Source organism: Odocoileus virginianus, chromosome 12 (genome assembly GCF_023699985.2).
Source record: "Odocoileus virginianus isolate 20LAN1187 ecotype Illinois chromosome 12, Ovbor_1.2, whole genome shotgun sequence".
Taxonomy (NCBI): Eukaryota; Metazoa; Chordata; class Mammalia; order Artiodactyla; family Cervidae; genus Odocoileus; species Odocoileus virginianus.
Window position 1 is genome coordinate 57,241,011 of NC_069685.1, and position 15,689 is coordinate 57,256,699.

Below are 15,689 nucleotides of genomic sequence, written 5' to 3' on the forward strand. Positions count from 1 at the left end.
TGCCCACCTGGCAGAAATGAAATTTGCCCAACCAGAGCTGTCCAACACGGCAGCCCCAAGTTGTTCTCCACCACCTGAATGAGATCAGCAGACACTTGGCAGGGTGGGGTCTTGTCCTCGTCCCTAAGTCACACCCCTCCAACCTCTGAGTGACCTCCTCTGACTGAACTCCCGGGAGCCTGTCATCTCTTCACTCACCAAATAATCAGCATGTCTGCTTTTCATGCCAGGTCTGCTGGGGACACAGCGGGGGGCTGAGAGAGACGAGGTCCCTGTCCTCTTGCGGGAGACCCAGACCCCAATCATTTTCATCACACAAGTAGTCATCAACAAGCCCTAGTGAATGCCGAACAGGACCAAGTCAGGAAACCAGTGCAGCAGGGAGGGAGAGTGGCCTTGGTCTCTCATCTGTCACAGGGCGATGAAAAGGTGGCAGCTGTCCCCCAGGACCCCCTCTCCCTGGCAAGGCTGTAGAGCAAAATGTTTTGCTGGGAGCCTGGCCCCAGTTCCAGACCACTTTCCCAGCATCTCTAGCGCTGGCTAAGAACTGTATGAATGCTGCTTCTAGGTGGTGGCCCAAAAGAGCACATCAAAGCCCCCTTCTCTGCTTTCCTCTTTCCTGCTGGCTGGACCAATGATAACATGACTGGGGGAATCTGGAACAGCCTCTTGGGTCCACAGTTTGAAATCTCATGTGGGGGATGTCAGGGAAGCCAGCCAGAAGGAACTTGGGCCCCTGACAAGTTTATGAAGCAGAACTTCCATGCCGGCTCTCTGTTAAACAGAAATCCATCTCCAGCTTGACTAAGCCCCTATTATTTGGGGTCTCTTTGTTTTAGCAGCTAAACCTATACTTATACATCACCTCCAGGGACTTTGTAATATGTTGGTGAGAAAATGTATGTAAAAAAATAACACATAGGACTTCCCTGGTGGTCCAGTGGTGAAGAATCGGCCTGCCAATGCAGGGGACATGTGTTTGATCCCTGATCTGGGATCAAACATGCTGTGGGGCAGCTGAGCCTGAGCGCCACAGCTTCCCAGCCTATGCTCTGGAGTTTGTTCTTCACAAGAGAAGCCACCACAATGAGAAGCTGGCACACGGCAAATAGAGAGGAACCCTGGCTCGCCGCAATCAGAGAAAGCCCGCAGGCAGCAACGAAGACCAAGCTCAGGCCATCAAAAATAAATAAATAGATGAACAAAAATGATTTTTAAAATAAAATAACACAGTAGGTGTACCCAGATGGTTATTAGGTGGGATCATGTTATCTTTTCCCCTCTTAAAAATTCTTCTAGAGAGCTTTCACCCCTCCCACCTGCCCTCAGGACAAGGTTCACATTCCTTGAATAGGCCTCAAAGGTGATCTGTCAGCAAAGTCTTAAACATTTATTATCCAGCCCTGGCCTGGAAGGTCCCTCTCTATTTCACCCGCTTGGTTTACACCCTCTCATTCTTCAAGTCATGGCTTCCATGGCTCTGAGTTCCAAGTTCAGGCCTCCTATAACATTCTCTTATAGCACCCTGTACTTAACCCTTCCTTGTACTTCTCAAGGCTGTAATTAAATCAGCTCTTTAAGACCTGCCTTCCCTCTCATGAACTCCGTGAGGCTGGGACCATGTGGACTCATCATTTGTAAGACCTGGCACCTGGTGAGTGCTCAAAACAATATCTGTGGAGCAAATGAATAAAAACAACTATTTAAACCGCGGAGGGAAGAAACCTCAATTGCCAAAAGACGTGGGGCCTCTCCCCCGGGGCTCCCACTGTAATCTGACCAGTACCGTGTATTCATACCTCCGCATTCCTGTTCCTCACACAGGCAGCCAGTTCATTTTCCAGGGTGTCGATGATCTCTTGGTGCCTCCGATTCCGTCGGGTGATGTCCTGGATGAACTGGATCTTGTCTCTGGCTTCCATGGGACTGGTGAGTAACTTCTCAAATAGGAAACCTCGGAGTTCTACCAGGCTATCGATAAAACACTGGGCTTCCTCGCTCCTGCCCAGGGTCTGCGCTTGCAACAGACTGGCGGCCTGGGGGTTACTGAGCAGGAGTCTCACGACGTTCTTGGTGGATTCTTTGATCTCCTGCATCAGCTGCGGGAGCTGGGATTTCTGCTCGTCCATGGCGAAGAGGCGCTCTCGGAACCACGCTTCGTCCTCGAACTCTTCCGCCTCCTGCAGTTTCCTTTTTTCCTCCTGCAGGTAACTGACTCGGTCCAGGAGGACCTGGCAGAGATCCTCGTGTTCCTTCACTGCCTTGGTGACGTCCGGCCCCAGCGTCCCCTCGGAAGTCTTGGACTCGGAAGCCCCGTGGGACAGCAGGCTCACCAGCTCCACCTTGTGGATGGTCTCATCCAGGACGGACATGATCCTCTTGGTCTCGATGGTGGTGAGTTTGGTCTTGGCGGGGGTCAGGGCTTTAGGTGGGATGGTGGATTTTTTGGTTGTCTGGGCTATCAGCCTTATTTTGTTGATGTCAGGACCTTTGTAGAGGGGGGCCACGGTGAGGACATCCAGAGCCATTTTATGAGCTTCGCCTCTGCACGCCCTGAGAGATTGAGACTTGGGTAGTCTCCCTGGGCCTCTTGCTTTGATTATGTCTGGCTGCCCTGAATAAGGAAGGAGAAGGCAGTCAGCAGGGTCACACTGACATCGGGATGGCTGGCGTGGCCACAGCAGCTGTAAACTGTAAAGTGCTGTTGTGTAAACTATTGATGTGGAGAGATCGCCTTAGATGTTCTGCATCTTTGACCCAGAACCTCTCACAGAAAGTAGTTTTTAGCTCCGTGACAGTGTCAGGGCCCCAAGGATAAGGGGACCAAATGAGGAGGTGGGTCTCAGACACGTGTGTCAGGCAGGGACCAAGCAGGAATACAGATACCATTCTAAGTATTTAAACACACCCTGGGCTTACCAGGTGGCTCAGTGGTAAAGAATTCGCCTACCAAAGCAGGAGACGTGGGTCAGATACCTGGGTCAGGAAGATCCCCTGGAGAAGGGCATGGCAGCCCACTCCAGTATTCTTGCCTGGAGAATCCCATGGACAGAAGAGCCTGGCGGGCTACAGTGCATGGGGTTGGAAAGAGTCGGACATGACTAAGCACACACACCTGTGACATGGGTGATGGAAGAGCTGAGCGGCCAACCAGGGGCAGGGGAAGCCACCCAGCAATTGTCAATGGCCGGAAGTCACAGAGGAGGAGGAGGAGGGGCGGGTCTGGGGATCAGGGTCCCCCGGAGGAAGCTGGAGCCACAGCCATTTCCTGCCCGGGAGTCACTGTAGCCCCAGTGGAGCTGTGGCCTTTGCTGGAATGCAGCCCAAAGCAGAGAGAAGAGGCGGAAATCTGGCTCCTCCCTTCGTCAAGTCTTCCAATCTAACACCAGCACCTCCTCTTGACCAAATCCAGGGGGAAACCAGCTGACTAGGGAGCCTGGGCAATGCGGCCAGCAGGGGTGGACAGCCAGAGACAGAACAGAAGAGAGACAGCAAATAATCGTGCTGAGAGCAAACAGCACTAGGACAAGCACAGTGTATCTTCATTGGCTTTTAGGAATGTATTTTAGAAATTGGGGTGGGGATGATCGATGACTTCAAAGCACAACTTAGAAAACTGTTTTGCTACAGTAACAGACTCACAGACATAGAAAACAAACTTCGGTTTATCACAGGGGAAGGAGGTGGGTGTGGGGATAAATTAGGAGTATGGGATTTACAGATCCACACTACTGTATGTAAAATAGATAAACAAAAAGGATTTACTGTACAGCACAGGGAACTATATTCAATATCTTGTACTAACTTATAATGAAAAAAAATCTTTAAAGTTGTATGTGTATATATATGTGTGTGTATATATGAAACTAGACCACTGTCCCATATGCCTGAAACTGACAAATATTGTAGGTCAAGTATATGTCAATCTTTAAAACTATATTAAAAAAAAATACTGTTTCAGGGACTTCCCTGGTGGTCCAGTGGTTAAAAATCCGCACTCCAATGCAGGGGACTCAGGTTTAACCCCTGGTCGGGGAACTAAGATCCCACATGCCAAGGGGGCAACTCAGCCCATGCCACAGCTAGAGAGAAGCCAGAGTGCCATGATGAAGACCCTGTATGTCACAACCAAGACCTCATACAGCCAACTAGATAAATACTTTTTTAAAAAACGAAAAACTTTTTGCTAGGTGCAACAGAGTATACTGAAATGGCTCCTGGATCACAAGAATGACATTAGTAGGAAAACCGATGATAGGCAAATAAAGTTGATAGTTTAGTTCCTAGCATTATATCAATTTTAATTTCTTAGTTTTGACAAACCATGGTTATGTAAGATATTAACATCTGGGGGAGCTGAATGAAGGTTACAGGGGAATTCTCTGTATTATCTATGCTACTTTTCTGTAAATCTATAATTACTACAAAATTAAAAGCTTAAAAGAAAAGCTTAAAAGCTTTCAGGAAAAAAAATACCTATGGTGGCAGTCAGAAATCAGTCATTGGTGTTGCCTATATGGCTGGATGGCTAAGAGTACTAAGCTTTGCAGCAACCCCATGTGAGTTTCATATCCTGGCTGTGGGACCCTGGGCTGTCTATTTAATCCCACTAAGCCTGGGCTTCCTCAGTCATTAGACAGGTATCCTCACAGGGGAAGTTTCTGGCACAGATCCTGGACATTGTGAATGCTCAATAAATAACAAGTATTATTTTCTGGGGGAAAACGAAATCCTACGCTGAAGACCTCAGTGGTTTCCCAGTCTGCATCTCCCACCACCCTGCCGCTCCCTGGAGATCCAGATGGCCGGGATTGGCTGGACCTCCCAACATACCGTGTCGAAGATGGACCCCACCACGTCTCCACTCCTTGCGTTGTCTATCCAGTACCCCTTGTCTGGATGGTCAGCAATTCTGCCACCCGAATTGCTCAAGCCAGAAACCTGAGTGTCACCCGAACTCTGCCTCCTCTCCCACATCCAACGTACCACCCAGGTATCTGTGTTCACCCTTGAGAGCTCCCAGCCTGTTTCCTTCTCAGCAGCCTCTCTGCCACTGAGCAGGGGCCTTGATGTTGCTTGTTTGATGATTAAAGTGTTCTTTAAGTGGTCTGCTTACATCTGTTGCTGCTCCCAGCAAGAAAGATCGTCCAAGGGGTCACCCATTTGGGTATTTATTGAGCCCCCAGGGCTATTAAAAAAGATGCAAGGTACTTCCTGTCCTCCCAGAACTTATAACCTAGTTTGGGATATGGAACAGACACACGTGAAAGTTCAGCAACTATGGGAGGCGGGGATGAAGTTGTGTTGTCAGTTGCCTAGCTGCCTTTCTTCCTGTTCTTTGGCCCTTTAGGTGTTTCTTGTTTCTTGTACTCCCTCTGCTTCTCTCTGTTTACTCTTTGCTTTGCTGAACAGGAGGTATCTGTTCAATCCTCTCTCTGGTTTTTCTTTTTTTTTTGGCTTCATGCTGTGTAGCATGTGGGATCCGACCCGATTTTGAACACGTGTCCCCTGCACTTGGAGCTCGGAGTCTTAACCACTGGACTGAAAGGGAGGTGCTCCATCTTGCATCTCTTTGATTCCCACCCACTTTCTGCTCCACAAACAATCTTGTGAGTTGCTTCAAGCTTTTCCTGAAAATAACATTTTAGGGATATCCATGGAACTTCCTCAGCCTCTCTAGGGATGAAGGATATCTGCACTCCCCCTCCAACCACAGGATGGATGTGAACAAAGTGTTTCATGAAGCCACGTCTCCCCATCGCCCCCCCAAAGCTTTCAAGCATAAATCAGAACGGTCGAATTCTTTAGTGTGTGGCATCGAATGCAGTGTTGAAGAAAATGTTCCCAATTTGCTTTCAGCCAAATTACCTCTTTTGCTTTAAAGGGCAAACTTGTTTTCTTTGATTATGATGATGCCCATCAGTTCCTGACAGCTCATTTGGGTGAACAAGAAAAAGTCAGTGGAACTGGGACTGGGGGAAACATGTCTGACTTCTGATGACAAAAATCACTAGAGAATTTCTTTTCCTTGAATTCTAATGTGATCACTTCATGTCCTTTTTAATGCCACCAACCTTAATATTTAAATCGCTTCCAACACAAGCCTCTCCTTTTAAGATTCCTGCCCCAAGAGTAAAGCACTACTGTTAATGGAGGGGGAACCTAAATTGGATCATCCCTTTATTTGTCATTAATTCTGCTGCTGAATTTTATAAATGGAAATATATCTTAATCATGCAAATTATACCTCATTTTCATTCAAATGGGCTTGTTGGATGTTGTATTACTTTCCTTCTCAGAACAGTTTGGAGTTTAAAAAAAAAAGGTTTGAGGTAAATTATGTATGTTTCCCCCTGGGGAGAAAAAGGAGAAGAAAATCCAGCACCTATAAGTACCCTCAAATCCAGCCCTAGTCTATGGAGAAGTCAAAGGATGTGAAAAAACAAACTTGAGAGAGAGAGACAGAGTGTTTGTGTGTGTCTGGGTGTGGGTGGGTATGAGGGGCATCTCATTTTAAGGAATGCCATTTAAATACTAACTAACTCTTAGGAACTCCTTGGCAGTCCAGTGTTCAGGACTCGATGCTCTCACAGCCAGGGGCCTGGGTTTGATAAGTGGTCAGGGAACTAAGATCCCACAGGCTGAGTGCAAAACAAAAAACAAACAAACAAACATAAAAACAGCAGGTGAGGGAGACAGACTAAATCAGGGTAAGCTCTGAATCACCTCTTGTTGGTTTTTCTATTTTGGAGTCAAGCGCTCACATGCTTTGGAAACTTTTGTGGTTGTTGCTGTTATTCAGCTGCCAAGTCTTGTCCGACTGTTCGAGACCCCCATGGGCTGCAGTATGCCTGGGTTCCCTGGCCCTCACCATCTCCCGGAGGTTGCCAGAGTTCATGTCCACTGAATCAGTGAAGCCATCCAACTAGCTCATCCTCTGTTGTCCTCTTCTTCTTCTGCCTTCAATCTTACTCAGCATCAGAGTCTTTTCCAATGAGTCAACTCTTCACATCAGGTGGTCAAAGTATTGGAGCTTCAGCTTCAGCATCAGTACTTTCAATGAATATTCAGAGTTGATTTCCTTTAGGATGGACTGGTTGGATCTCCATGTAGTTCAAGGGACTCTCAAGAGTCTTCTCCAGCACTACAATTCGAAAACATCAATTCTTTGGTGCTCTGCCTTCTTTACTGTCTAGCTCTCATATCCGTACATGACTGCTGGAAAAACCATAGCCTTGACTATACAGACTTCTGTTGGCAAAGTAATATCTTTGCTTTTTAACACACTGTCTAGATTTGTCAAAGCTTTCCTGCCAAGAAGCAATGGTCTTCTAATTTCATGGCTGGAGTACCATCTGTAGTGATTTTAGAGCCCAAGAAGAGGAAATCTGTCACTGCTTCCACCTTCGCCCCTTCTATCTGCCATGAAGTGATGGGACCAGATGCCATGATCTTAGTTTTTTTAATGTTGAGTTTTAAGCTGGCTTTTTCACTCCTCCTTCACCCTCATCAAGAGGCACTTTAGTTCCTCTTCACTTTCTTTTTTAAGTTTTTAAAAATTAATTTATGTTTTAATTGAAAGATAATTGCTTTACAGAATTTTGTTGTTTTCTGCCAGATATCAACACTTTCTGCCATTAGAGTGGTATCATCTGCATATCTGAGGTTATTGATATTTCTCCTGGCAATCTTGATTCTAGCTTGTGATTCATCCAGCCTGGCATTTCGCGTGATGTGCTCTGCATATAAGTGAAATAAACAGGGTGACAACAGCCTTGTGGTACTCTCTTCTCAATTCTGAACCAGTCAGTTGTTCCATAGAGGGTTCTGACTGTTGCTTCTTGATCCGCATACAGGTTTCTCAGGAGACAGGTATTATCGGTGAATTACAAAGACACAGCATGTAACTGATGATGACACGGGGAGCACAGGGCAGCCTGATGCCGCAGTGATGGTAACAAGAGATACCTTCATGCCGGCTGGTTCCAACTCCGTGGTGCCCAAATCCCTCTCGCTGGAATGTCAGCTTTGTGATTTCTATCAGATCTCTAGACCAGGCTGTGCTATTATCAACTCAGTTATTTTCTTTAAGTACACTTTCATTCTTAAGTACTTCTCATTAAAAAGGGAACTTTTATATCTTTGCTGTAACTGGAAAATCTGTTTCAACTCATTGAACAGAAGATAACAATGTCTACCTTCTGACGTTATTTCATTCCAGCTAGATACTGGGACCCAGGCAAGATGAGTTTGAGACCAGATCGCTGTCCTTAAAAAGCAAGATTAACAAGCAGTTGTTGTTGTTTAGTCACTCAGTTGTGGCCAACTCTTTTGCAAGAGAAAGTTCCCGTATGGCCATTTTTGAAGGATTACTCAGTCCTCTCTCGTCCTTTTTGAGAACCTGTGTTCCCTGGATGGCTTCCGGCTTGCAGAAGATTCCCGGGCTGGAAGCGGAGCCGTGAACACCGGAAGTAGTAACAGACTGAAACTCATCAGTGGCGATGGCTCCAGTGTTACCCTGGGCCTTGGAGACAGAGGACTCTGAATAGTGTCTGCGGTTGGGACGGAATGCGCTCCGCGGGACAGATTTCCAAGCTGCTGGTTAGGTTTATAACGAATAACTCTCTAGTGGCTACTGGCCACAGCTATAGCCCTGGGCAAATTCACTTAATTTTCTGGGCCCTTATCTCTGAATCTGAACAGGAAAACATGAGCCCACTGCATGGTGATTAAGTTTGGGGGTTCCCATGTCAGACAAATTTGAAGTTCGGTCCTAGGGGGATCACCACTTCCTTGCTTCATGGCTTTAGGTAAGTCTATTAATAGAAGCGCGCCGGCTGCGATGGACCGCGCACAAGCGAGGCCGTGAGGAGCTACCCCTCGCCCAGGGTCGGGGGTAGCAACAACCGAGAGCGTCAGGCTGCCACAGCTCAGGAGCTGCGGCCGAGAGGAGCTTCCCCACGCCCGAGGGCAGGGGCGGCGGCCGAGAGGCGCTACCACACGCCCGAGGGCAGGGGCGGCGGCCTAGAGGCGCTACCACACGCCCGAGGGCAGGGGCGGCGGCCGAGAGGAGCTACCACACGCCCGAGGGCAGGGGCGGCGGCCGAGAAGAGCTACCGTAAATACGCCTTAGGACAGGGGCGGCAGCCGAGAGGAGCTACCACACGCCCGAGGGCAGGGGCGGCGGCCGAGAGGAGCTACCACACGCCCGAGGGCAGGGGCGGCGGCCGAGAGGAGCTACCACACGCCCGAGGGCAGGGGCGGCAGCCGAGAGGAGCTACCACACGCCGGAGGGCAGGGGCGGCGGCCGAGAGGAGCTACCACACGCCAGAGGGCAGGGGCGGCGGCCGAGAGGAGCTACCACACGCCCGAGGACAGGGTCTGTGGCTGAGAGGAGCAACCCCAGTTCCAAGGAGCGGCTGCTGCGGGGCGCAGGAGGGCTGAGAGGAACTACTCCACGTTCAAGGTCAGGAGGGGCGGCCATGAGAAGATACCCCTCCGCCAAGGTAAGGCGCAGCGGCTGCACTTTGCTGGAGCAGCCATGAAGAGATATCCCACATCCAAGGTAAGAGAAACCCAAGTAAGATGGTAGGTGTTGCCAGAGGGCATCAGAGGACAGACACACTAAAACCATAATTACAGAAAACTAGCCAATCTGATCACAGGACTACAGTCCTGTCTAACTCAGTGAATCTAAGCCATGCCGTGTGGGGCCACCCAAGACGGTCGGGTCATGGTGGAGAGGTCTGACAGAATGTGGTCCACTAGAGAAGGGAATGGCAAACCACTTCAGTATTCTTGACATGAGAACCCCATGAACAGCATGAGAAGGCAAAATGATAGGATACTGAAAGAGGAACTCCCCAGGTCGTTAGGTGCCCAATATGCTAACGGAAATCAATGGAGAAATAACTCCAGAAAGAATGAAGAGATGGAGCCAAGGCAAAAACAATACCCAGTTATGGATGTGACTGGTGATAGAAGCAAGGTCCGATGCTGTAAAGAGAAATATTGCATAGGAACCTGGAATGTTAGGTCCATGAATCAAGGCAAATTGAAAGTGGTCAAACAGGAGATGGCAAAGCTGAATGTTGACATTCTAGGAATCAGCGAACTAAAATGGACTGGAATGGGTGAATTTAACTCCGATGACCATTATATCTACTACTGTGGGCAGGAATCCCTTAGAAGAAATGGAATAGCCATCATGGTTAACAAAAGAGTCCGAAATGCAGTACTTGGATGCAATCTCAAATATGACAGAATGATCTCTGTTCGTTTCCAAGGCAAACCATTCAATATCACGGTAATCCAAGCCTATGCCCCAACCAGTAATGCTGAAGAAGTTGAAGTTGAACAGTTCTATGAAGACCTACAAGGCCTTTTGAAACTAACACCCAAAAAAGATGTCCTTTTCATTATAGGGGACTGGAATACAGAAGGAGGAAGTCAAGAAACACCTGGAGTAACAGGCAAATTTGGCTTTGGAGTATGGAATGAAGCAGGGCAAAGGCTAATAGAGTTTTGCCAAGAGAACGCACTGGTCATAGCAAACACGCTCTTCCAACAACACAAGAGAAGACTCTACACATGGACATCACCAGATGGTCAACACCGAAGTCAGATTGATTATATTCTTTTCAACCAAAGATGGAGAAGCTCTATACAGTCAGCAAAAACAAGACCAGGAGCTGACTGTGGCTCAGATCATGAACTCCTTATTGCCAAATTCAGACTTAAACTGAAGAAAGTAGGGAAAACCACTAGACCATTCAGGTGTGACCTAAATCTAATCCCTTATGACTATACACTGGAAGTGAGAAATAGATTTAGGGGACTAGATCTGATAGACAGAGAGCCTGATGAACTATGGAAGGAGGTTTGTGACATTGTACAGGAGACAGGGATCAAGACCACCCCTGTGGAAAAGAAATGCAAAAAGGCAAAATGGTTGTCTGAGGCAGCCTTACAAATAGCTGTGAGAAGAAGAGAAGTGAAAAGCAAAGGAGAAAAGGAAAGATATTCCCATTTGAATGCAGAGTTCCAAAGAATAGCCAGGAGAGATAAGAAAGCCTTCCTCAGTGATCAATGCAAAGAAATAGAGGAAAACAACAGAATGGAAAAGAGTAGAGATCTCTTCAAGAAAATTAGAGATATCAAGGGAACATTTCAGGCAAACATGGGTTCGATAAAGGACAGAAATGGTATGGACCTAACAGAAACAGAAGATATTAAGAAGAGGTGGCAAGAATACACAGAAGAACTGTACAAAAAAGATCTTCACAACCCAGATAAACACAATGCTATGATCGCTCACCTAGAGCCAGACATTCTGGAATGTGAAGTCAAGCGGGCCTTAGAAAGCATCACTACGAACAAAGCTAGTCGATGTGATGGAATTCCAGTCGAGCTATTTCAAATCCTGAAAGATGATGCTGTGAAAGTGCTGCACTCAATATGTCAGCAAATTTGGAAAGTTCAGCAGTGACCACAGGACTAGAAAAGGTCAGTTTTCATTCCAGTCCCTAAGAAAGGCAATCCCAGAGAATGCTCAAACTATCGCACAATTGCACTCATCTCTCACGATAGTAAAGTAATGCTCAAAATTCTCCAAGCCAGGCTTCAGCAATACGTGAACCAAGAACTTCCAGATGTTCAAGCTGGTTTTAGAAAAGGCAGAGGAACCAGAGATCAAATTGCCAACATCCGCTGGATCATTGAAAAAGCAAGAGAGTTCCAGAAAAACATCTATTTCTGCTTTATTGACTACGCCAAAGCCTTCGATTGTGTGGATCACAATAAACTGTGGAAAATTCTGAAAGAGATGGGAATACCAGACCACCTAACGTGCCTCTTGAGAAACCTGTATGCAGGTCAGGAAGCAACAGTTAGAACTGGACATGGAACAACAGACTGGTACCAAATAGGAAAAGGAGTACGTCAAGGCTGTATATTGTCACCCTGCTTATTTAACTTCTATGCAGAGTACATCATGAGAAACACTGGGCTGGAGGAAGCACAAGCTGGAATCAACATTGCCGGGAGAAATATCAATAACCTCAGATATGCAGATGACACCACCCTTATGGCAGAGAGTGAAGAGGAACTCAAAAGTCTCTTGATGAAAGTGAAAGAGGAGAGTGAAAATGTTGGCTTAAAACTCAACATTCAGAAAACTAAGATCATGGCATCTGGTCCCATCACCTCATGGGAAATAGATGGGGAAACAGTAGAAACAGTGTCAGACTTTATTTTTTTGGGTTCCAAAATCTCTGCAGATGGTGATTGCAGCCATGAAATTAGAAGATGCTCACTCCTTGGAAGGAAAGTTATGACCAACCTAGACAGCATATTAAAAAGCAGAGACATTGCTTTGCCAACAAAGATCCGTCTAGTCAAGGCTATGGTTTTTCCTGTGGTCATGTATGGATGTGAAAATTGGACTGTGAAGAAAGCTGAGCGCCGAAAAATTGATGCTTTTGAACTGTGGTGTTGGAGAAGACTTTTGAGAGTCCCTTGAACTGCAAGGAGATCCAACCAGTCCATCCTAAAGGAGATCAGTCCTGGGTATTCATTGGAAGGACTGATGCTGAAGCTGAAACTCCAATACTTTGGCCACCTCATGCAAAGAGTTGACTCATTGGAAAAGACCCTGATGCTGGGAGGGATTGTGGGCAGGAGGATGAGGGGACGACAGAGGATGAGATGGCTGGATGGCATCACCGACTCGATGGGCGTGAGTTTGAGTAAACTTTGGAAGTTGGTGATGGACAGGGAGGCCTGGCATGGTGCAATTCATGGGGTCGCAAAGAGTCAGACATGACTGAGCGACTGAACTGAACTGAACTGAACTGATTAATGTCTCTAAGCATCTTTGGCTTCCTCACCTGTGACATTCCCCGGTGGCTCAGATGGTGAAGAGTCCATCTGCAATGCAGGAGATCTGGGTTCAATTCCTCGGTTGGGAAGAACCCCTGGAGAAGGAAATGGCAACCCACTCCAGTATTTTTGTCTGAAGAATTCCATGGACAAAGGAGCCTGGCAGGTTTATGGTTCAGGGGGTCACAAAGAGTCAAACATGACTGAGCTAGAGTTTCACTTTCACCTGTGACATGGGGACAGTAACAGACCCCACTGTTGGGAGCCATTATGGGAGATCCCACCCATGACAAGGTCATGAAGAGAAGACCTGAAACGCAAGGCTGTTCAGGCTACAAGGGACCCTCCAGGTTGACCCCGGCCTCTACCCCACCCTGTAGCCTCCCCCTCTTGCTGTTGTCCTTGTCCGCCGTCCTGTTGCAGATCTTTGCGTTGCCTGCCGAGAGCTCTCCTGCTCCTCTTTCACTAAATAAAGACCAACATAGAACCCTAATTAATAAATCTCCTGGACGCTGGTTCCCTATGAAGGGGCCAGGAATGAAGGAAATGTTTCAAGTAAAACCCTTTTGCTGGCACTCTGGCTTGTTTGGCAGATGCGTACTAATGCACATGACTGCTCACAACACCTTAATCATAAACAGCATAAAGAGCCTGATCACAAAAGGCCCTGATAGACACAGAGCCCTTTGGGGGGTGAGAAAGCCCTATTAGAGAATACAAAAAATATTATTCTAAGAGTGGTCATTAGATCAACGTTTGATTGCTGTTAATGTGCTGAGGTTGTGCAATAAAAACTATTGTTAATATAGTTAAGGATTTAGAAAAATAAGAGTTTAGCCCTAGTGTGGAAACAATAAGATAATTGTTAATTTTAATCAAGAGTGCTAAAACAGAGGCTGCCTCATCAGAGCCACAGAGTCTTTGTGTGCTAAACCCTTTAGATAAATAGCTGAGAACTTTTGCAAAAAAGGCTGACATTTGCATTAACAGGATTGTATTTCTACTATGTTGCAACCTGCTGTACCATGAGACTGCAACTTTTCTGTTTTCTGCTAAACTCAAGGCAAAATAGAACAATAAAGAATAGACTACGGAAAACAGTTTTGCCTTCACCTAGGTCATAAAATGTTAATAGGCCCCAAGGCCAGAAGATAATGTACAAAGATCCACTATGAAAGAAGACTCTCATGAACAAAGAAGTATGCAGAAAACACCCTGGTTTTGTGAAGGACAAAATTGGTGTAATATTAAACTAAACTTTGTATGCTTATCTTTTACCTCCCCTTGGAAATGTACTAACTTAGGATATAAAAGCTATGGTAAAAAATAAAGCATTACCAGACTCTGCTGCACACCCCGGTCTGGTCTCTTCTCTCTCTGTCTCTCTGTCTCTCTCTCGCACTCGCTGATGCTGTTCATCCTGAGGGTACCCCTGGATCCTGCTGAGGCTGGACCCTGGCACCCCACGCTTGATAAAACTGTTGTGAGCATGACATGAAGTCCGGACTCAATCATGTTGGGCTTTTAGGTGGACTTCCAAAATGATATGATTTAATATTGACATTTGAATACTTCTTAAAACAATGTGCGTTTTTCCTCAAAATAATATATATTTGATTTTGCTCAGAAAGGTTTATAAACAGCCAACATGGATCCATTTTTTTACTCCTTTTTACTATTTCTGTTTTTAATTATGCAGGCTTCTGCATTATTCATGACTTTCTGCAAGTAATGGAGGAAGACAGAGACCGATTAAGCCACTCACCATTTTCCAGGCTCTTCCCCCTTACAAATTAAATCATCACAATTTTTAATTCCTCTTTTGGCAATGTAGCTTTCAAAGTGTTTATTTCTGGTTCTCTGCAACTGTGGATAGTATCACTTTGGTTGTTTCAGACAGAAGGAAGAATTTCTTAGCAGTGAATTTGGATTTTTCTAAAATAGACTTCCCCCACTGAAATATATGTATACATTTAAATTGTAATCTTATCAGATGCAAAATACTGGCTTATCCTGACTGACACATGTTGCAAAAGAGTCTTTTTAAAACTGTGACCCTTTAGTGAGTGGTGTAATCAGTTTGGCTGTTGAGACTAGCATTAAAAATAAATGAAATAGAAAATATCAGAGCACACTGCATGTAGTATCCTTTTATATTTAAACAAGCTTGTGCTGTGTGCAGGGTTGAGGAGGAAAATGTATTTCTTTGTCTGGCTTGTGGATAAAAAAAAACAACCTGCATCCAAAAGCCCATATGTTAAAGGCATTTGATTGGCCATAGGATATAACCTGCTGCTAGGGACTTCCCAGGTTGCTCAGTGGTAAAGAATCTGCCTGTGAATGCAGGAGACACCAGAGTTGCAGGTTCAGTTCCTGGGCTGGAAAGATTTCCTGGAGTAAGAAATGGCAACCCACTCCAGTATTCTTGCCTGGAAAGTTTCATGGACAGAGGAACCTGGTGGGCTACAGTCCGGGGATCAAAAAAGAGTCAGATGGGACAAATAATGTATGCCATTATTTCAAAGCTAAGGTCAAAGAGAATTTCCTCTGATGTTCTGTATTTCAAATGATCTTGATTTTTAATCCCTTTTGCTTTCAGTTCCATTAACTAGGGCTTGAAGGGAAAAGGTAGGGGTGTGTGTGTGTGTGTGTGTAGCATTGTGTGAAAATAACAGTGTAGCACAGAGTTTTTCAGTCTCCACACTATTGTCATTTTGGGTCAGATAATTGCTTGTTGTGGAGGCTGTCCTGTGTGTTGTAGGAGGTTTAGCATCATTCCTGGCCTCTATCCCCTTGATGCCGCTAGCATC

The 15,689-nt window shown here is 46.1% G+C and overlaps 1 protein-coding gene across 4 annotated transcripts in view; it reads right to left on the bottom strand.

Moving 5' to 3' along the window:
* Positions 1 to 15,689, bottom strand: part of IQCD (IQ motif containing D) — a 35,024-nt gene that overhangs the window by 6,786 nt on the left and 12,549 nt on the right. For 2 of the 4 annotated variants that reach the window (XM_070475341.1, XM_070475344.1), the window contains exons 2-3: positions 1,800 to 2,614; positions 199 to 336 (exon numbers count right to left, since the gene is read on the bottom strand). In XM_070475341.1, coding sequence (XP_070331442.1) covers positions 199 to 336; positions 1,800 to 2,528 — 867 coding nt within the window. In that variant the 5' untranslated portion in view covers positions 2,529 to 2,614. Of the gene's footprint in view, positions 1 to 198; positions 337 to 1,799; positions 2,615 to 14,217; positions 14,358 to 15,689 lie in introns of all 4 variants that reach the window. The other 2 variants (XM_070475343.1, XM_070475345.1) reach the window with 2 other exon arrangements.